The sequence below is a fragment of the Amphiura filiformis genome, chromosome 7, assembly GCF_039555335.1.
Source record: "Amphiura filiformis chromosome 7, Afil_fr2py, whole genome shotgun sequence".
NCBI lineage: Eukaryota > Metazoa > Echinodermata > Ophiuroidea > Amphilepidida > Amphiuridae > Amphiura > Amphiura filiformis.
The window spans coordinates 21,601,826-21,624,715 of NC_092634.1; the positions used below are offsets into that span (position 1 = coordinate 21,601,826).

General features: G+C 35.5%; 1 protein-coding gene across 12 annotated transcripts in view; it reads left to right on the forward strand.

Annotated features, from left to right (window-relative positions):
- LOC140156872 (segment polarity protein dishevelled homolog DVL-1-like) overlaps positions 1-22,890 on the forward strand; it is a 186,577-nt gene that overhangs the window by 151,309 nt on the left and 12,378 nt on the right. For 4 of the 12 annotated variants that reach the window (XM_072179873.1, XM_072179879.1, XM_072179871.1 and 1 more), the window contains 6 exons: positions 4,020-4,089; positions 5,338-5,425; positions 7,310-7,361; positions 8,867-8,943; positions 11,632-11,719; positions 18,933-19,047. In XM_072179873.1, the coding sequence (XP_072035974.1) occupies positions 4,020-4,089; positions 5,338-5,425; positions 7,310-7,361; positions 8,867-8,943; positions 11,632-11,719; positions 18,933-19,047 (490 nt within the window). Of the gene's footprint in view, positions 1-4,019; positions 4,090-5,337; positions 5,426-7,309; positions 7,362-8,866; positions 8,944-11,631; positions 11,721-18,932; positions 19,048-22,890 lie in introns of all 12 variants that reach the window. The other 8 variants (XM_072179882.1, XM_072179881.1, XM_072179872.1 and 5 more) reach the window with 7 other exon arrangements.

Genomic DNA, 22,890 nt, shown 5'->3' on the forward strand with positions numbered 1-22,890 from the left:
AGGTCTAGCTTTTATATTTGGAATGTGTAACTGTTGCTACAGGGGCAAGGTCACTGCGCTATTGGGTATTGATTATGCGTAGTAGAATATCAAATGAGAAAAGTTGGAAGGCAAAGTATATAGTAAAAGGGTACAAAATGTGATGCAAATTTTTAACAAGACGATTGCCTTCTTCTCCGTGTTGCAGTTGACACATCCTTCCAGCATTGCGACCAGTCAGAGAAGCGAGCAAATTATGTAGTCACATCTTATGTGGGTCCTTGGTTGGTCCTCCAGAAGTCAATTTGACCAAAATTCCTTCCCACAATACATGCAGATTGCAATAGCAGATGAGATGGATTAACCTCCAAGCTGTATCTATTGTAATCAAATAAGCCTATTACCTTGTTGGAAGGAATTTCAGTACAAACTGAATTCCTGTAGAGAAATCCAGGATCCGCGCATTACTCCTTCAGGTTTCTCCGGTTTCCCTCTAAAATCGGACATGTTCCCATTATTCTGTTGCCTCTCTCCTAGTACTCCTCACTATTGCCATGGCAGCTGTGTGCCTCAATTAGATCCCATACAGCACTGGAGTAAGGTCAATGCTGCATTCAGTATGTAATTTGTGCTACATAAATATTCAGATTAATTAGTCCGTGCTGTTTAAATGTGTATTAATTTGTAAGCGTTGATAATTAAACTCTGTACTATTTTCCATCGGAGGTGAAAAGTTCACAATGGAATCCTGTTTATCTGTTCAAGCACAAAGTATTATTGAATGGAACTCAACACTACACCTATCATGATCAACTTAACCCAGACAAGAAAATCTCTGATTGACTTTGACAAATCATGAGCTTTGAATTATCACATGATATTTTATCTGCTAATAACATTTAATCAACATAGGGCATCATCTTTCTGTGACCTTTGACCCTAATGTTTAGTTTAGTTGATGTCAGTCAATACATACAATGTTCAGTGATTAATCATGTACAGCTGATATGTACATTGAGTCTTAAAAACTCATTCGTCATGATATGCAAAAACAACAAATCAAAAAGTGCCAATGGTATCAATTTGAAAAAATCAAATCAAACTACTGAGAGCAGAACATCATCTCAGAAACACCCTGTGCGGTGCTTGGTGCTGATGCGCTGAGTCCACTTTAATTAGATTTAGGGTTAGGATTAGATTGAGTTAGGAGTAGAACTGATTCTAGTTCCTCCAGTGGGGTGCACACACACCCCTGGCGCGAAGGTGAAGCAGCCTTTGAGGGAAGAACTGGTGGATCTTGTAATGTCAGGGAGGGCCTGTCATGGTCCCTTCAGCATTAAACAAGTGCTAGTTGGGAGTAGTTAAAAAGGTTTTGAGTTGAGACAACATGGTCGTATTAAGGTTTAGGTGTAAATGGGTCTTTAATACTCAAAAGCTGCTCCATATAGTTTAGTGACGCTATCAAGATTAAGGTTTCTGTGCACAGTGGAAATTAATGCTGCCCAGGAATGCTGTAGCTTGGTTTTTGTTGTCAATAGACCAAGTTTCCATATTCTGCCTGACATAGTACTTGCCACAAGTTAGTATGTTCTATATGTATTAGCAACTGAAAGGACAAACTCTACCCCAAGATCCGCATCCAGTTCCACTACGCGCAGACAACTTAACCTTGGTATTAAGACAGCAAGCCCACATTAGTAAGATAAATTCCTATGTCTACAAAATCTAAAAATGGTGGACAACATTAATGTATCAAAAATGTGACTGACATGTGAAGGATGATAAATGTCACGTAAACATTAATCAGTTCTATCCAAACACACTTGACCTCTGCTGACCTCTCGAATGTCAGTCTTTGTTTCCTGGCAACGATTTAGGAGGTGTGGGATGAGAGGAGCTGTCAACATTGGAAGGTGTTTAGAAAGGAGAACTTGTCTGTGTAAATAAATGTCTTATAATATGATGGAAGGTGGCATCAAAAATAGATAAAATGTAGTTCAACATTTGGGTGACCTAGATTTCGCAACATTGAATTGTAGCATTTGTGATACTGAGACAGGGTTCCCAGAAGACCAAGTTTGAGATATTTTTGCACAGTAAAATCGTAGAAGATTATGGGGTTCACCTGGACCCCATAATTTGAGACTAAGACTGGATAACCATGTCAAAGTTAGTGTGTTCACAGACCCCAAAAACTTATCCAGGTCCCTATAGTTAAAGCCACGATTTCTCCGTGTTACAAATTTTAAAATCTGTGTTACAAATTGGACAATTAAGCACAGAAAAGTTAAAACAAACATGTTTTAAAAGTGTATTTTGTCCTACCTTTTACTGTAGTATGGCCAGAATCTTGCATTGTACTATGATAAGGCCTAGAATTAATGCTAGCATGGATTGTTTAATGCTTGATTATTGCTAAATAATCACTATTCTTTGTTTTATTTTGCAAATCAACATAAAAGTTAGACATTTTACACAGTTTTTCACTATTTTGTATAGCATTTTCAAATTTCTGTGAGCAAACCCAAATTCCGTGAATTTTCCCGTTTTTCCGTATTGCGGAGAAATCGTGGCTTTACCTATAGTATTAAAATTGGCAGATTATGGGGTCCACCTGGGCCTCATCATTTTTGGACCCAAGTGGGAGCTCTGGATGTTTTTCTGCTAGTTATGAGAAAATGATTCAGAATATTCCTGATACCATTTGATCCAAGGAGATAAAAGGAGACAATTTTGAAAATTGAGTTACTATCAGCATCATCTTCCACAGTAACCAAGTATGCTATTGCTGAAATCTGTACACCCCCACCATAATTGGTTGCAAACTTACAAGGTCTTATAATTCCAATGTTCTTATTTATTTTATTGGGGTTTTTTTTTGTCTATATATTTACTGCATTTGGCCTGCTTAGATCTAAGTCACATTAAATGTCATGTTATTTGCAGCTGACAAGCTTTCAATCAGCAAAGTTCCAGTGAAATCAAATTCTAATTTTGTAACATTTATTTTCCTCTTTTATACTTTATTGTTCTATCTTTATTCTGCTTGAAGAAAAAACAGCTTAATTCAAATATAAAAATAGGTAACAGAGTCATATTAATTCAAGTTAAAATAAGCCAAACAAATAATTCAAACTGTCAAACCTATTTTATTCAAAGTCATGTAATCCAGATTTGATGAAAATCCTTGGCGCAGTGTTATAAAATGCACTTTCCTCCATGCTTATTCACTTGTTCCAAATAAACATGTAGTTGTGATAGAGAACTTAATGAAGCAAACACCGCAAATCTCAAATCATAACGTAGAACATGAACAAACAGGCAACTTCCGGATGAGCAAGCCATCCAACTCAGGAATCAAAATCGGCTTCTTTTGTCACAACTCATCCATGAAAACAGCGGATTCAAAGGATGGCACCGTTATATAAACAATTTTAATCATAGGCAAATAGGCATGCAATTATGACCTCAATTAAAAGCTCATTATCGGAGACACTGCAAAGTTTAATCATAGAGCAAAAGTCAACATACAGCTGCTCGTTCAAATATTGATGTCATCGCAGAGATATGTAGGCGATGAGAATTATGAAATTCATTCAAAATATGGACTAACTTTTCTGGTATTTTCCATGTGTCATTGGTAATTCGGTAGTCATTGGGCAAAAATCAGTTTGGGGATTAGAATTTTAGGAAAATGTTGTCAGTTCAGTAAATGGGACTTACTAAAAGATTTTGTTCTGATTATTTTCAGGTTTTTTTTATTCTGTAGCAGGATTTTCTCTGAACGTGGCACTTAGGGGTACACCGTTAGATTTCCGGAAGGGGATAAAAAACTTCTAAAGAGAGAGACCCCCAAAAAAAACTAAACACATTTCCCCCAACCAACTCTGTTTAAAGGTATATTTAAAATTGAAATGAAAAAAAATGCCGCCTTCAGAAAAAATCTGTCCGACCCAAAAATATAATGTGCCCATTTAACAAAAAATATATTTCTTTGTTTAATAATTGTATTGTTTTCTTTTGTCTTATTACCTTTACAGGCATCATCATTTAGCAGTATAACAGATTCTACTATGTCCTTAAATATTATTACAGTTACACTAAATTTGGGTAAGTACGCAGGTGCTGTCTAAGTTTGTGTGAATAAGGTTGATCAGATATTTGATTGGTTTATAATGTCATACCCAGAAAGAAGAAATAACCTTTGAATAAAAAAAAAAAAAAAAAAAGTTGTTTGTTTGTCCTCCACCGCCCGCTCCTCAGTTTAAGGCCTGACCAATTTTTTTTTTTTTTCAATTTTTTTTTTTTTTAAATAAATAAAAAAATTCAATTTTTTTTTCAGATTTGGAGTATCTCTGGACCTAGCTAGAGCTAAAAAATGCTAGGATCGTTCATAGTTGAAAATAAAAAGCCCCAAAAATTCATTTTGTGTCAAACTATAACTTTGCATATTAAAGAAACAAAATGTTGTTGTTTTTTTAAGTCACCATGAATGATAGTAGCTTTTAGCTCTAGCTAGGTCCAGGAATAAGCCAAATCCGAAGAAAAAAAATTAAAAAAAAAAAAAAAAAAAATCTGCCCGCCCGCACATCCTCTTTCAAAGCTGTGGAGGAGAAACAAACAATTATTTTTTTTGGGCCTAACAATGGTGTTGAAGGTTGAGATGATGAAGAATGTTGGAAGAAAAGCCATGATGATGTATACTGCTAACTAAAGTTGGATGTTGCTGCTGCTGATGAGGAGGAGAAGAGAAGGAAATGAGAAGGAGAGGAGGAAGGAAGGAAATGAAAAAAAAAGAGAGGAGAAAGGGCAGAAGGAGAGGAGAAAACAAGGAGAGGAGGAAGGAGAGGAAGAGGCAAGCCTTGAAATAAGCAGACTGGAACTAGGAGTAATTTGAACATTGCTCCTGGTTCACTAAAATTTTCAAGAACCAAGAGCAATTTCGGAAGAAACAAGAGTAATATTCAAATAGTAAATACTTTTCTGCATAATACAGCATACCAGCACTACTGCATCAAGTGTACAAAAACTGGACAGACAACCAGGAGCAATTCATTTTAGAAAATTGAGGAGAGTAGGAAAGGGGGGAGAGGATGAAAGAGAGGTGGAGGAGGGTGGTGGCAGAGATGATAAATAGGAGGATGACATTGGTGTAATTATTCAAAAAACAGAATAATAAAAAGGCAAATTTGTGGACTGTGGGAGCAACTGTTGAATACAACATATATAGAATAAATCATGACTTGTTGTGATAAGCACAGTATTGTATGTGAGTGTATGTTGCATTCAACTGTTTAGCCTAAAACTGCCCGAGTAATTTGTATGTAACCATAATCTACATTTTGATTGACTTTTCAGACAAAATCAACTTTTTGGGTATCAGTATTGTAGGTCAAAGCAACAAGGGTGGAGATGGCGGTATATATGTGGGCTCCATCATGAAAGGGTAAGTACACTTCATTGTTTGTAGAAATACTCTTAAGTCTAACCAAAGAATAATACAATGACTCAAATGATGCCAATGTGATACAGGTAGAGCACAATAGTATGCAAGTCACAGACAACCATCAAAATAGTGACTTGTGAAAACATGCTTTGTTTCACTTCCAATTTGACAGTAACGTAGGTGCGTATTTCGCTGGTCGCTTGTTACAAAATGCGCTAACATAATCCACAGAACAAATGTGACGTGTCATGTCAAAAGGAGACACTTTTGGGCAGGATCGTAAATGGAGAAATAGCCAAAAATATGTCCGGGGTGATTTGTTCACAATTTGGGTTTGTTGCGAATTTGTGATGTTATGAATGTTTAAAATATTGTCTGAGAGTTTCAAACCGGAATATAACTGGCATCTTGTATTTTTTGAGACATTTTTCAAGGTAATTCCTACTCTCAACATTGTCAATAATATTTTTAAAGGCCAATATCTCAATTTCCAATTTTATAACACTGTAACTTGCAAACTCAATATCTTTGCTTAGGAATGTCCGATTTCATTGGGGAAAACAGCGTTGTGGAGCAAAATGTCTCTATATTTAAGATATGTAAGAACCTCCAAATTGATAACCCACCCAAAAGTGTCTCCTTTTGACATGACACGTCACAAATACACTTGATTTACAATGCCAGTTTGTTGACACGTTAACGATGCAACCAAGCACTAGCGTCACTTCCAAACTTGAGGTGGGACAAAGTATAGTTGCACAAATATTTATGAATATATCTATCAAAGATCATACAGTAATACTGTGACTAAAAATAATTTTCCCTTGCAACTTTCTAAAATTAAATCCATTACTTACTGACACAGAGTTTAGCTTATAAATACATTTAAGCTTCGTTCGGTAATGGTAATGTCTTTGTTCAGTAAATGTCTAATTAATTGAAACCAGTTGTTGGATAAAACTGGTAACAGAATTAATATCTTAAAATAGCTTCAAATGCTCATTAATTCTAGTTGTAAAAGAATATTGAAAGTTTGTTTCACTCACATTTGCGCATTAAAAAGTATGTAATTTGATTCTGTCAAATCATACGAGGGGGTATCAAAAAGTTTTAGAAATAGCCCAGAAGTGAAAGAGCTATATCAATGAAATTTTGTCAGTGCAATCACTGGTCCTTATGTACACTATGGTGCAAAAAATGGTCTCATAAGTATGTTTACTTTTTTTACAGGCGACGCTAGATACTAATAACCTGCTGCCCCAGTTACTGCGCATAAACTGCAAGATTGAGAACATTGAGGCAAGCAGCGTTATTAAGATCCTGCATTAGAAGGGTTGCAGTGCCTAGAAAATCGATGATGAAATGAAAGTTATCTTCGGTGGTGATTGTGATATTGTCACTGTTGCTTTTTGGAAAATGAATTTTTATTTCATAACAGATTTTTTGGGCACTGTAACCCTTAAAATGGAACTTAATCATGCTACATTTCCTCAATTTTCTCCATTTTGCTGGTTATGCGGTTACATAGGCAGGTACTGACATCTAGCGCCTGTAAAAAAAGTAAACATTCTTATGAGACCATTTTTGCATCATAGTGTACATATAAGGACCAGTGATTGCACTGACAAAATTTCATTGATATAGCTCTTTCACTTCTGGGCGATTTCTAAAACTTTTGATACCCCTCGTATATGGTAAAAACCTAGATACTGCTTGGCTTTATCTTAAAGAATTTCAATCAATTCAGGTGTCAAATTTTATTCCAGTTTTTGGACTCAAGCAGATATGATCAGAAATGGATATATATACTCATATATATTGCAGGGTGTGAAATGTGGATCTGTTCACATATAATATATCTATTTTTCTTCTCTTTTTTTCCAGTGGAGCCGTTGCAGCAGATGGAAGAATTGAACCGGGTGATATGATTTTACAGGTACATAGATGTTTCTAATAAAATGGTATAAATTTAAACACCATGCATCAAAAACCAAAACTCCCCCTGTAATTCTGAAAACATGTCTGCCGATTCATTTAGTGCGTTTCACAATGTTTGTTGATGAGCATCGCTTTAAATATCCATGGTTTAATATCCCTAAAAATAGCTTTCATTAGAAGATATCTCTCGAGTGGTTTAGATCATCCACACATGTTTTGGCTTGCTAAAATAATGCTTACCACATCATGATCCTGGGGGCTTTCATTCATATGAATGCTGTAACATCTTGTGCTATTGATTCACATATTTTCACAACTATTCATAAATTATCAAAAAGTGTAAAAAATTACTTATTTCGGTGACAATATCAGAAATTTAGATGAGGATTTATGTAATAATTGCATAATTTAAGTACAAACATGCCTAAGATTGGTTCAGGAGATGATTATGAGATTGTCCGCGAAAATTTGCAAGAATCGTTTAAGATTAAGAGCATTTTGTATTGTATACCTGCAGGAAAAGCATTAAATTTATTGTGCTGTCTACTAATGCGCTTTGTGTCTGTTGAGACTTGCATTGGCTATCCCGTTTAAAATCCACGCTCCCCCTGTGGAAGATTTTGGAAATATCTTCCACAGAGGGAGTATGAATTTCAAATGGAATGAGCACATTAGGCAGCTCCATTTTAATTTCATACATCCTCTGAGAAAGATTCAACCTGAATCTTCCCCGGAGGGAGAGTGAGTTTCAAATGAAGCTGCTAATGTATTAATTCCATTTGAAATTCATACTCCCTCTGTGGAAGATATTTCCAAAATCTTCCACAGGGGGAGTGTTGATTTTAAATGGAATAGCCCATTTTTTAGTTGTTTCCTGATACAGACAAGAACTTGAGTAAGATTGTAAACATTTATTTAATTGTACTGCAGTCTTTGCTGCCGATGACATCGACTTTGTCGATTTTACAGCCATTAAAAGCATTGCTGTATGTCCCTAGATCTGTCTTCATTAGTGTCGGGTGCCGGTGCGTAATCGATTCAATATCATGAGCCCAGTTTGTTTTTGTTGTTCAATTGTGTTAATCCTTGAAGCACATGCCATTGTTGGTATTGTCTACTATTTTAATCGAAGTACCGCATGCAGACTAGATCTTATTTTGTAAATCAATTTAATATCATAAACATATAGCTATTATTTGATTTGACTACGGTTTCATATCAGCTAATTGCAAGATGGTTGTAAGTGCTTCTATATGTTACGCCACTTACATTCAACTAACGACATACTCCTATAGCATTCCCTCGGCGTACCATCTCAAGGTTCTTAAGTGTTTACTCCCCGCCCGCTCACTCACTATTTATAGAGCTTTAGTACACTCAATGCCAGTATTTACAAGGCAAGTTAGAAGTTGGATCAATTTCAAATCATAAACATTGATTTTTCCCCCTCCTCTATCTCTATTCTATCTTTCCTTCTACTGTGGTTTTGACTCTTGTATACAGGTCAATGACGTTAGTTTTGAAAACATGAGCAATGATGACGCCGTCAGGGTATTAAGAGAAGCTGTACACCAGCCTGGGTAAGTGAATAGCCTCATTTCCAGTGGCACAGTTCAGTGATCTCCATACAACAACCATAGTGTGAAAGTTGACCTCAAGTTGTTGGGTATGAGTTTTTATACCTTACACACTAAAAGGTCAGTTTGATGTATGTAATCTATTGGGGTTAAAGAACTGGGTACTGAGGGATGAGCATGTTTCCAGAGATCCTATAGTTTGATCAGCTCATAATCGGCAGGCCTTATAACATCACAGATTATTTTATTTGGAGAATTGTCTTGTGATATCTCGCCAGAAGTATTACAAATTAATATTTGAATTCCTATACTTTGTTTGCTTTCTTTAACATGCAAATTATTGACCAGTCTACTTTTTGGCGTTGTGGTAAAAGCCTAATATTCCCGCCAATTACAAGCTGATCAAAGTATAGTGTAGGTGAAAGGCAGAAAAGACATCTGCAGAACTATAGCTGCCATATGAACTGGTTTGAAGAAGAAGCAGAAAAAACCTGCAAGACTTTATTATAGTTCATTTGGTTTTCTCAAGACAGTGGCGTTTGCATGGGATATATGTTCAATCGAGTGTGGTGCATCTTTAGCTCATTATGTGGCTTTGATCGCGCGTGTATCACACACGGATGGTACTGTCACAAGGAAACCAAGTGGACTTTAGCATAAGATTTTGTATATCTGCAAGAAAAGCCCAATAATTATTTTGACACAAAATGTTAAATTTGACATCTACAGTGTATCCATTTCTATATTGGGCGGGAACAACCTCCTATTTATAATTGGCCCTTGAACATGTTTAAAGCAAAACCTCACAACTTTTTGGCAGTTTTGTTTTAAACATGCTCAAGGGTCACAAGTACAGGAGATTTTTCCCAGCTTACAAATGTCTTTTTTGCTTCTGTGTAAAAATGATTTAGGGCAGCTGTTAGTTTGTCATGGTAATGTGTTTTCTCACATTCACTTGGTTTTTACTTTTCGTGTAATTTGTATTACTATTTGAAGTTTGAAAGGGGATAAATAATTGGCTTTCTCGATTCAGTTACATGTGCATTTTCAAGTGGTTCTTAAGGTTTGAAGAAAACTGAGATAACCATTTAAATTAGTCGGTATAAGAGAGGTGGAACTGTCTATCTTAAAATACACACATTTTATGTATAGATGGTTGTGTGTGCTGCTAATTTTCCTGCCTTCATAATACACATCAAAGTAATGTGTTTGCTCATTTTGTTTATCAAGTAAACTCTAAACTGTTTCAAATGAATTGTTGAATGATGAAGCCATGTCTTCCATTAAACTAAATGACAAGGTACAACAAGAACATCAGAATACCTACATAAAAGAAGCAAAGGTGAAGCAAATTGGTTGTCTCTAAAAGTATTCTTATAATGCTTTTAAAAAAGTGCACCTGAAAACCCCAGAGTGGCTTTCTCGCAAAATGCAGTTGTGTTGTATCTCAACTAACGTCATCAGGTGACTTTCCCAAAAGATGTAATTATCGCTACAAGTCAAAATAGTCTCATCTCCAAGTATCAAAGTTCCATGATCATCATTTGATAATCATGGATCAAAGTTTGACCTCAAGTTGTGAAGTATGAGTTTTTGTACCCAACATACTCAAAGGTCACTTCATGAATGTGCATCCATATTGGGGGTTAAGGAACTCTGCTGTTATGGATGAGCATATTTTAGTCCTTTCAGGATTTGTCTCCCATTTGTGGTGAAATCCCAGAAGTGTAATTTGATCACACATCAGTTAGCAGATGAATACAGGCAATTATTTAGCTGTTACCAATTGAAATTTCCTTCGTTGATCTATCACTCACGGAGAAGTTATAGATAAAAATAGAGAGATAAAGCTTTAGGGCAAAATGCACTGTAGTTGACCAACCATCATGAGCGGTTATATTTTGACGTGTGACATTTACTAAAAGGATAGAACTAATATTATTGAAGTTAACGAAAAACGGACAATCTCATTATGAAAAGACTATAGTTATATTTTGGTGAAATGAGTGACAGGCATGGAAGACAACTGATCAAATAAATTAAGGTGTAAAAATTTGCGGAAGTTTGTGAGGTTAAATTTAATGTAATTATCAAGGGTTTGGAGCCAGAAGTGAGTCAGTGCAATAGCTGCCATGTGTAGCTGCCATGTGTAAATGAGTACAATATACTATGTGTAAATTGCCTAATGTTCACACGGCAGCTATTGTACTTACCCACTTCTGGCACTGAGCAGTCGATGTGTACTTCATGGGATTATAAGTCCCAAAATTATATCTCAAGGAGAATTGGAAGATGGTTATTTTTGGCCAAATTTTCTGATTTTTTTATAGAAAGATTCAAAAACTTGATTCCATAACATCAATTTGGGATGTTACCAGTTCTTGGTTTATCCTCAGTGAAAGGTGATTAAAACAATTGTGTCAGTTTACTGGAGCCCAAAAAACATCATGATTAAAACAACTTCACAGAGTAAAGCTTATAATCTGTCATTGTAATCTATTCACCAAATGATGTTCTCTCTTAGACGAAGGATAATCCCAGTTCTTGCTCTAAATCCTCAATATCTAAAGTTACAAATAACCTGATTGAATTTTGTTCTAGTTCCACAGAGAAACCTGATATCTTGTTCGTCTTTTTCTAGAGAACAACTTGCAACTTGATAACCATTTTGTTTTTGTTTTTTCTTCACAGGCCAATCAAATTAGTGGTAGCCAAATGCTGGGATCCTTCTCCCAAAGGCTATTTCACTATCCCCAGAAGTGAGTTGAGCGGTATCACAGGTTCGCATCATCTCTTTTACTAACACTTCCGGTGCACGGTATTGTTGGCATGACCTATATATTAGCTACCTGCCTGGTGAATGAAGCCTTACTATATGTGCTGCTAAAGAGGCTGTGCTATTAGAATACACGCTAGTTTTGCAAAGTTTGGTGGCAGTTTATTAAAAACAAAATGCTAAAAACAGCACTTGTGCTGTAACATGAATTACCTCACAACAAAAATTGATTGCGCTTTCAGATTTTGTCAACGTTGTGTTGTTTGGCACAGCAAAAGGCACTCTTGATATACCCAATTTGTGCTTCTGTCAACTAAGATAGTTATATCCCTTCCCTCACCCCAATCCTTAGTTCCCTTCCAATGTGAAGTCAAAACGTGTGCTTGTGTTAGTATGATTAATTGTGAACCCTGCAGTGTTGTAATAAATTAAGAATTATTGTATTAAGTTTGATAGTATTAAGGGGGTACTACACCCCCTGATAAATTTTGTGACTAATTTTGCATTTTTCTCAAACAATAACTACACACTGGTAGCAAAAGTTATGTATATTATAGGGGCAAGGAATCCAATTACTTCACTGAAATTTCAGTGATTCAAGACAAGTGGTTCATTATATATGTTAAGAAATGAAGTACATTCTAGCGGTACCTCTTTTCTTATCATAAATAACGTACCGCTTGTCTTGAGTCACTGAAATTCCAGTGTAGTAACTGGATTCCTTGCCCCTATAATATGTTATTATTTTTTGAGAAAAATGCAAAAATTGTCACAAACCTTAAGTTCTAAGTGACTAATAATATGGTGGTACATTTCGTTGTGATGAAATGAAGTATGGATTGTTTTGAAATCAGTACTTAAAGTCCCATTCAGTGATCTCAGCAAAAGTATAAAAAAATTTAAATTGTGTATAAATCCCTTAAAAGTGAAGGATAAGTCATTAAAATTGTCATTGGGTATTTCTAAAATGAAAAATTTGGGCAAAAAAACAAGGAAACAGCATTATTGACAAAGTTGAAGTCCCATTGAAATACATGTAGTTAATTTATGTACTGTCAGTGTATAAATTACAGATTCATGTAAAATGTATTGTTTTGTCTTTCATACATGGCTTTCGGCTATACTACTAGCAGGTTATGTTAGCACATCTATGACAAATGACAAAGGTACCAAAATCTGAATTTTGATGAGTTTTACGATTGTCCAGATGAGCAAATCACTGAATGGGCCTTTAACTCCAGTATAACAAAATTGAAATGAACCATATTATTATGCTAAGTATTATTTAAGGAATTAAGTTTGCAATTTAGAAAACTATGTACCGTTCCTTTTTTATTTAGGTAGTTTTTATATGTAATGTACAGATAAGATCTTTATTTTAGTTTAACCTGTAAGTCAAGTCATTTTAAAAATATAGCATAGTTTGGCTTTTCGTATTTGTCGTGTTGATACAGTGTACGTTTGAACCCATAAGTTGTTTCGTTTCAGGCAGACTGTCAGAGCTATTTTAGATTGTGTATGTTTACAACAGCTCCTTGATCATTTAATTTGATTTAGTACCAAATGTCAAAAGTCACCAGCCAAAATTATTAATAATTTTGCTTAAGTATTGAAAATATTGATAATTGATATATTTTGACACATCTGATTATGATACAGTTCCAAGTTATTGAAAAATCAGTCTTGAATTATATGCTTTTTGAAAATTTATCGTTGATATATTTTGACAGTTTAATTTGGGCAAGATTATTTTAGTTATTTGCAAAATGTGGCTTTTGATCTCAGGCTACTGGTATACTGGGCTATTCCAGTTGAATTCCATACACCCCTATGATATGAATTGCAAATGGGGGTTACCTAAATGGGTGACTCCATTTGAAATCTACACCCCACCCATGTGGGTGATTAAGGTCATGTTTTCTATAGATGGTTTATTGATTTCAACTGGAATAGCCCATTTAGACATTTTTAATTTGAACATAAATGGCTGTGATTTTTTCTAATGAAATCAAATCTCATTAAAAATGAATAAATGAATAAATAGTGCATGGTAAGTTCATGTAGCTTGCATGGTCAGAGAAATGCAATTATAGCATGTTAAAAACTTATTAATGAGAAAGCAAGCATTTCCCCTTTTCATTAATCTGATCAGTGTTAACTACTCATTTTGACAGAAAAGTAAATGTTTCAATGTCAAATGAGACTATATGATTCAAAAGAAACATTATTACAGCCATAGAGTGTTTCTGAGATAAATTGTTGGAGCCTGCAATATAAGTTTACCTCAGTTGCTATTTGCAGTAGTTGACTGAACCCTTGCTCAGTTCCTTGTCCTATAGATTGATGACTATCCAAATCTTTGAGAAAAGCTTACTTTTATTAAAGAGGTATACAGTCATTTTGCCAATAAACAGACTTCAATTTTAGAGCTTTTCATTCCAAAGGTTTCACAAGACTAAGCACATAATCTGCAAAATTGCATCACACGTAAAGCAAGCATGCACGCACTGAAAATGGACTATGCAGGGTGGTCGATGAAAGAATCTAGAGGTACACTTTCTGTACCATGTGCAACATGCAAAAATGGCAGTGTGCCTTCTCCCGTTTTAATTCCATGCACAGCATCACCTCTCAACTTTACCCCGTCAAGATTTTGGTATCTGAAAAAGCTCACAATTTTCTCACAGTAAAATTTTAGGCCTGAGGAATGTTGTGTTTTGATGGTATGAACAAACAGATAGTAGCTTCATCCCCATGATTGTATACCACCCATACTGTTCTATGAGCCATCATGATGTATATTTTTCCTTCTAAATATCCAAACCAGTGGAGCGATTTGACACAAAATTTGTAATCTGATTTGTTTTTGTGATAGGATGTACATTTTTGCTGCATCTAAATATCCAAACCTTTTGAACAATTTGAAACAAAATTTGGAACCAGATTTGTTTTTGTGATAGGCCTGAATACAAAGAAAAAAACATCATTTGAAAAAATTTGACCGCCTACCTTTAACCAAATTTTGCAACCTTGACATACCACATGAACAGAGCATTAAGAATACATTGTAAGTGTTTTGCAATTCAAGTTTAGAAATTGCTTATGGCACAAAGATGTTGTCAACACCTTCACAGCTGGGATGCTTTGCTGCACTTTGTCTAATGGGGAAGAAAATGTTGGAAATGGTTATACATGTTGGTTAAGCTTTGCTTCAGGAGTAGGGTGAAAGTGAATTTCAGCTCCCATTAAAAGTAGGGATATGCAGGCCCGTATGCAGGGGGTCTGCCCTCCCAGGGTCCCTTTGAAAAAATTCAACAGGGTAATAATTTCCTGGTCCGACGAATAGGACCTGATTTTTTTTTAGCCACAAACCATCTATATTGCTCAATAAAGATGAACTGCGGAAGTCCACCAACCAACTTTTAGTCTACTTTTTGCAAGCAAGCAATTTTGTTATTGAGAGAGGGCCAAATTGATTAAATTCTGTACCCCTGCAAAAATCCTGCATGTCTGTGGGTATGCATGCATGCATTATGGTCAGTCGATGTGCTTAAAATTGTGCTACTTGTGGAGTTTTATTGGCTCACACCTTAAGTGTCAGTATTCTGTACCATGGACATGTTTACAGGTATGCCAAGCTGATTAGACTGGAAATATCTTGCAAATTGGACCAAATAGGTGAATCAGGTTATTAGGTCATTTGGGGGGCACCATACTCAAGAGTTTTATTCTTCCATCTTTCAAACATTGATATGCATCTTCAGTATTTCATAAACTGAGTGTGCTTGTGGCAAAGCAAAGTCCCTTTTCCTAATAAAATGTGTTATTCCAGTTGAAATCCATACACCCCCTTTGGAAGACATGACCTTAATCTCCCACAAAGGAGGTGTAGATTTAAAATGGAGTCACCCATTCAGGTAACCCAATTTGCAAGTCACACTCTCTGTGTGGAAGATTAAGGTAATGTCTTCCATAGGGGGTGTATGGATTGTACTGAAATATCCCAATTCTCTATGTAAGGCACATCCATGCAGTGATGTAGAGCACCCTCTGGAGGGATACCATTCATATAACACAAGATATATGTCACAGAATATGTGAAATAATATGTGACAAGCTGCTGTAATCATGTATTGAATTGTCATATGGAGAATACGTGTATGGGTGGATTTCACAATGTGTGGCTTACAGCAAAGCTGTTGTTAGTCTTAGGCATTGCACAGCTTCTTTCAAGACCTTTTTATTTTAATTTTGTATTATTTAATTTTCAATTTTATTTCTTTTTTATTGTTATTTGCTTTTCCTCATAATCATATAAGGGAAAAGGTATCAAATTTGAAAAAATTGTAATTTTATTATATTTTCATTTACATTCCTTTGTTTAGAGACTATACTTTCTTGTTAATTTCCAACTTTCTCCTACAGTTGTTGAAGGTTGGCTTTTGGGATACAGGTTTAGCAATTGGGTTTAGATTAAAGTTTAAGATTAGGACATATAAAAATGGTTGGTTAATCGTAACTTATTTTAAAATATCATCATGTACTTGAATACCAAGTGTTATAGAATCCCAAGGCTAGGTGTAGCCTGCTTATAGCTTCAGATCAAGAAATCCACCCATGAAGTTAGCACTGATCAGATTGGAGAAATATTAGAATGTATGCTACAACTTATATGTATGTATTGATAGGAAGTCAAATTGAAATACAAACGCGCTTGCTAGCTTAATTGAAGCTTGTTGAAGTAAAGGCATTCTATTCAATTTGAAATTTTCACAGCATTATTGCATTTGAATTTTTACATTGGGTTAAAGAATGCTAAATTAAAACTTTCCTACCCATATTGTATAACTCTGAGTTGATTACACTTAGTTAATGAATTACAAAACAAGCAAATTTAATTAAAATTATTTAACTTGTAAACAAATAAGGTGTGTGAAATTGAGCGGTTTACTGTCATCTAAAACAACAATAATGTAGCTGTGGTAGTTGGTCAATGCGTAGGCAGGTTTGCGACTATAGTAAACGCTGTCAATTACAATTGTAAGACATCTGAGGCAGACAGATAATAGATCGTCTTTCAAGCAAATCAATAACTGCTAGATAATGATGTAATAGTTGCATTTCTAATGGCTGCCATGTGAAATTTCACAGGATCTATGCCCTGAAGAAAACTTAAAAACAGGTTTCAAGAGGTGTGAACTTAATGCTCTGCGTGCTAGCCATATGCTTCAACATAAAATATCAAGAGCTATCTGAAGAACCACTGAACCAATACGAGACTTGTTTATACTCATTTACATGCATTTTTCATGCTGATTCCAAATATGGTCATGACAATTTACAAAATTTCTGAAATTTTATTTTTTTATAAATTTGAAACTTATTGTCTGCAGTTAACATCCACCGGGAAAGAGTTAAAGAAACTGCAACTGAAACAGGCGGCTTCAATTAATAGTAAAACGATGAAAGTGGACATTTTTGTGGCACATAATTTTTCGCGAGTTTTGGAGATTTGAACCATTCCACTCGTTTTTAAATTCACAAGTTTGAGCTTCTGTACCCACACACCAAATAAAAGTGCAAAAATACCCACTTTTACAGTAGATGTGTCCTTTGATTCTTTGACATCATCATCTACATTCATTTTCCTATTCAACAACTGTGACTCGGTGTTAATACCAAAAGGCAGCTTTGTACAGGCAACTTAGTTACATTCAAGCATCGTATATAACAAGCTGAGTTCTTTGTAAATTTGAGAGACAGAAAACACATATTGTTGTCTGTGTACATAGTAAGAGAGATTCTCTGTTATTTAGTTTGTTGATTGCAGTTGAGGTTTACTCACCACTGTGCAGTTACAGGATTGTCTGTAGGAATATATCAAGTTGAAATTGCAAAATTACGGAGGGTCTTTTTTTCAATATTTATTGATTTTTATTCAGAAACAAGTAGGAATTAAGACAATTAACAACAAATCACACATAAAAAAAACAATAGAAAAATACTGAGGGTCTTTTGATGAGTTGATTGTAATTTTAGAGGTTTTAAGTGACATTTTAAAATGTTGAAATCATGTCTGTTTTACTTGTGGTTTCTGATCAAATATTTCAGAGAATACAAGTAAAAGAAGAATACGATCATTCACAATTAATTGTGACTTAATTGTGATTTTGGATTGACAGATTTTCCCCCAAGGTAGAAGTTGGTATATATAAGCACAGTGTAAGTTATTTTTGTCTTGGGAAACAATTTATCAATAAACGTCTTAAAAATAGAAAATCTGATTAAAACATGCAAAGGTAATATACCTGCAAGTTGTAGTATATATTCTGATCTTACTTGTAGTTTACAGCTAATGTTGTATTGTGCATGCATGTATGTAAGGACTATTTATTGCTAAAAGAAATCAATCATGTAACTTAGGTGTATTTTTAAGTTTTCAAGTGATTTTAAAATACCCTCTTTAAAGTTTATACTAAGGTTAAGATTTTAAGATTACTATTATGATTAGGTTTAAGAGTAAGTAAGAGTACAACAGAATTACTTCTATAGTGTGTCTTGTTTCAAGTTGAGAGTAACGCCATGTTGGATTTTGCATTAACACAGGTGCGTTGTCAGCGTATTTTTACACAGGTGTGTTGTCAGCGTATGGACAAGATCGCCTCTTCTACGCGGAATTTAATAGGTTATAGTGCATGATTCTAATCTGCACTGCAATATCCAACATGGTGTTACTCTTAACTTCAGACAAGACACACTATAGGCAAGGGTGAAAATAACTTCACATATTCCTCGAAAAATGTGAGGCCCTTTCAGTAAAATAAGTGAAATTTAATGTTTTGCCTGATTACTTTTATCAATTAAGCGTACTATTTATCGCGTCCAGTGTGTAATATTTTGCACACAGTCCTAATGCACATGCTTGACATTGCATGTGTATACACGAGGAGTAACGCTCCTGCAAAACGGTACTGCTGTTCTCTTACTGGATCACCAAATATATTAAGTTATAACATGATGGGCAATGCTTTAAGATAAAAAGCATTGCCTGTCCACCTATTAGTAATTGGCAACGGTAGGGGGAGTTGTGAGTAATTTTCACCCTTGTATCTAAGTTTGCTATGAGAGTATATATTTCAATTCTGTGTAGCATTATGTCTCTAGGTCTGTTCTTTGAAATCCAAACTCTACTCCAGATTTCGTTCTTTCCCCAACTGCAGGTGAACCAGTCCGGCCGATTGACCCGGGGGCGTGGGTGGCACACACCAACGCCATGAAAGGTACGACATCGGAACCAAGTTTACCAAGTTTACCTCCCGGATATGTCCACGGCAAGTTGCATTACATGATCACATGAGAAGGCTCACAAGAAAAAAACGGCCAAATCTCATCGTTGATTTGCATATTGAAATATATGCTAATGAGATCAAAGTAGTCCCACAATGCATGATAAACAGTAGACGTCAAAGGTCAGAAAATTGGAGAATATAAGGAACTGCCTTTTCAAGTTACATTTGTTTTCATTAAAAACATATTTGTTGATATAAAAACAGCCAAAGCGATTTAATTTTTTGATTGCGATTTTGACAATTTGACAAATTCAAGAAGTTATTCCAAAAATGAAAATTTTAAATTAATAGATTTTTTTTACAGACTGTTCTCAACAATTCAATCATAAATCAGTATTTTCATATGTGTATGAATTCCTTTTTCATTTGTTAAAGAAAACCTGTTTCTGGAAGCAACATACTGTCTCATTTTCCCTAAGAAAATTATTTTAAATCATACTCGGCTAATTAACATGAGGTGTATTATATCATGAGGGTTCAGTGCTGATGCAACTTATACTATATATATTCCTTCCTTAAGTCAGTGATACCTACATATTTGACCAGCATACTAACACTTTTATGCACAAATGTATTTATCTTTCATGTAGCAGTCACACAATTCTAGCCTACTCACTGAGGACTTTTATACACTCTTTACCAAGTAGCCATGCCACCGTTCAGAAAATATATAGAGTGTATTAAAAGCCAATGCACTAGGCTAATTGTCAGTCATGTTACATGAAGGATGAATGCACAGATGACATAAAATTGCTATCACAACATCAACAGTTGCCAATTAGTGTTGTCACATATACTATTTTTCACCTTGCTGAGTCAGTGATGTCGGTGCGCATTTTATTGGGCGCAACTTCAAAATTGTGAGCGTTCACTCAAAATGCATGCGTTTAAAGACACTATAGTGACATCACTGATTTGCCAAGACCAAAAATAGTAGAGTGTGTTCATCAAAAAAGGTGAGAAATTGGCTATGATTTAGTTCACTAAGCCAGTGAGAGGTTCATATATTCTTTGGTTCTCCTCAAGTTTGGTAGTGATGTCACTGCTTATTCACCGGTTGCGCTGCAAGCGTGCCGATAAACCGCCCACGCATTTGTGCATGTACAATCTTCGCAATTAATATTATGCGCGTGATTCGATACCACGACCAGCGAAATACACACTACATCGCTACCAAACTTGATTCGAACCAATGTATCTAGCACTTAATGATTCAATGAACCACTCGGGAGTTACAGATTCACTCACTCGCGTCATATTGGCACAACTCTGTTGAATTGTTGTGGTGGTGGTGATTTGAAGCCAGTCATATCAATGTTGCAACAGGAATTGGTTTGTTTCCCTAAAGGTAACTCCGATGAAATTAGACATAGGTGAAAAAACCAACAACCACAAAACAGTTTATTACACCTTATTATTATGTTTATTGAAAATGTTGTGGATAAGGATCTGTGTGAGAGAAGTCCAAAGTTCATCCAGTCGATAGCAAGAAATTTGTTGTCGTAGTGCACATTAGTAACCATTGGTTACTGCTCCAAGCCTAGGCTCATACACCCATTCTGAATTTTGATAAGTCATAGGCTTTGTGTTGTGATCATTTTGATCAGTGGTTCGTAACAAAGCGTGAGCCAGTTGACCTAGCAATGGTCATATTCTAACGTGCACTACGACAGCGAATAGCCTGTGGTGTCATCCATACAGTTAATCCACAACTGCTTCTTATATAAACATGGTAATGAAGTTTAGCTACAGGTGGATGAATGTGTAGATGTGATTGTTGTATACAGAGCGTAGTTCCGGTAGTTTGGATTCACTTGTTTACATGGACTGAATGATGTGGCAACCACGCTCTTACCATGACAACCACATGCGCATCCACATCCTGTTCTTGGCTAAACATCGCTAGCGCCCTCGAGTGTATGCAGCATTAAAGCTTGTATACGCACAAAGAACAAAGATGTCACCTTGGCATACATTCATCACAGGCACATCATTGCCTTGGGGAAACAAAATATACCAGTCTGCTCTCAAAACTAAAAATCCGTCTTCTAAAGTTGCAACATGAATTTGACACAGGTGTCACTGATTTAATGAAGGAAAATAGTGGTATCAGTTATTATTGCTTATTGCCTCCATTTTTAGAGGGCTTTGATATCTGCTGGTTATAATGCAATGTGGGATTATACTCTATGTGTTGGATAACTGTGGTGTTGGGTCTACACATGTGATTCTTAATAACAACCTTGCCATGGATGTTGAAGCAACACTATGGAATATGTCATCATTATTGTTCTCAGCAGTACCCTGGTTGACTTACCATGAAACGAATCTTTGAGAAAACTAATTTGGTTCTTGTTCCGGATCATTTCAATTACTTTTATTTTATCATGAAGTTAGAATGGAGCATAACTCAGTCTAAAGATAACAATATCAGGCGCACTTGGTGAAACTGACTACCAAAGAAATCAGCGGTACTGACTGAATGATAATGATGATGATGATAACTTATGCATGATTTAAAATTCATTCTGAAAGAAATGCAGTCAATTTTAATCATATGTTGAATTGATGGTCCATGGAGCAATGTGCTACACAACAGCTCCAACTTCTGAAATTTTTGATCATGAATCATTTTTCCTGATGATGAAAGATCAATGCCATCTGAAAATGGGCTACTCCAGTTGCTCTCCATATACCTTGGAAGACATGCCTCATATTCCACACAGGGAGTGTGAATTTCAAATGGGGTTATCTGAATAGGTGACTCCATTTGAAATTCACTTTCACTCTGTGAAAGATTAAGGCCATGTCTTCCATATGGGATGTATGGGTTTCAACTGGAATAACAGGAATGCAATTGCTTGTGTGTGGATCAAAAAACACAAATTTAAATCACAATTCTGCCAACGCAGAAGAACTTCCATGAATTGTCCCAAATAGTGATCACTACTTCGAACCTGAATGTGTCAAAATGTGTGTCACTTTCAAAGTTGATTTTATGATAATGCATAAGTTATCTGATAATAACTAACCCTCTATCGTGATTGTCTGCTGTATTGTATGTGATACTATCAAGCAAATGGGCTAATCGGTTTGAAATCCACACTCCCCATGTGGAAGATTTTGGAAATATCTTCTACAGGGGAGTATGAATATCAAATGGAATTAGCACATTAACCAGCTCTATTTGAAACTCACCCTCCCTCTGTGGAAGATTCAGGTTGAATCTTTCTCATATGGTGTATGAAATTCAGATGGATTGCCTAATGTGTTCATTCCATTTGAAATTCATACTCCCCCTGTTGAAGATATTTCCGAAATCTTCCACAGGGGTTGTTTGGATTACAAATGGAATATACCAATGAGTTGTATGTTTTTTATGTCAACCATAAAGAAATGTCATTTTCCGACATTATATGCACCACTCTGTTGCTGAAAACAGGATCAGAATCAAATTTCTGAAACGTGACGATAAAGAGCAATAAATTAATTTGCAAAATAAAAGATCCAGTTGGTAGGCAAAATTTACCAGGCAAAAAATCAAATTACATTTACTTTAGCTTTCAGAGTGTCGAGCCAATTGATCAATAACCATCGTATTTTCGAGCGACATCGCTTTTGTTCCTTTCCTACAACTTGTATCAAGTAATCATTGCCTACCAGCTTGATCTATTATTTTGCAAGTTCATTTAGTCTTCCCAATCATTTGTGGTATCTTAAATAACATTGACTTCAGTGTGCAATGGAATATGATCAACATGATTTGGTATAAATGCAAAAGCAATGAGCAATACATTGCTTATCGTCAATTCACCTAAAGATAAA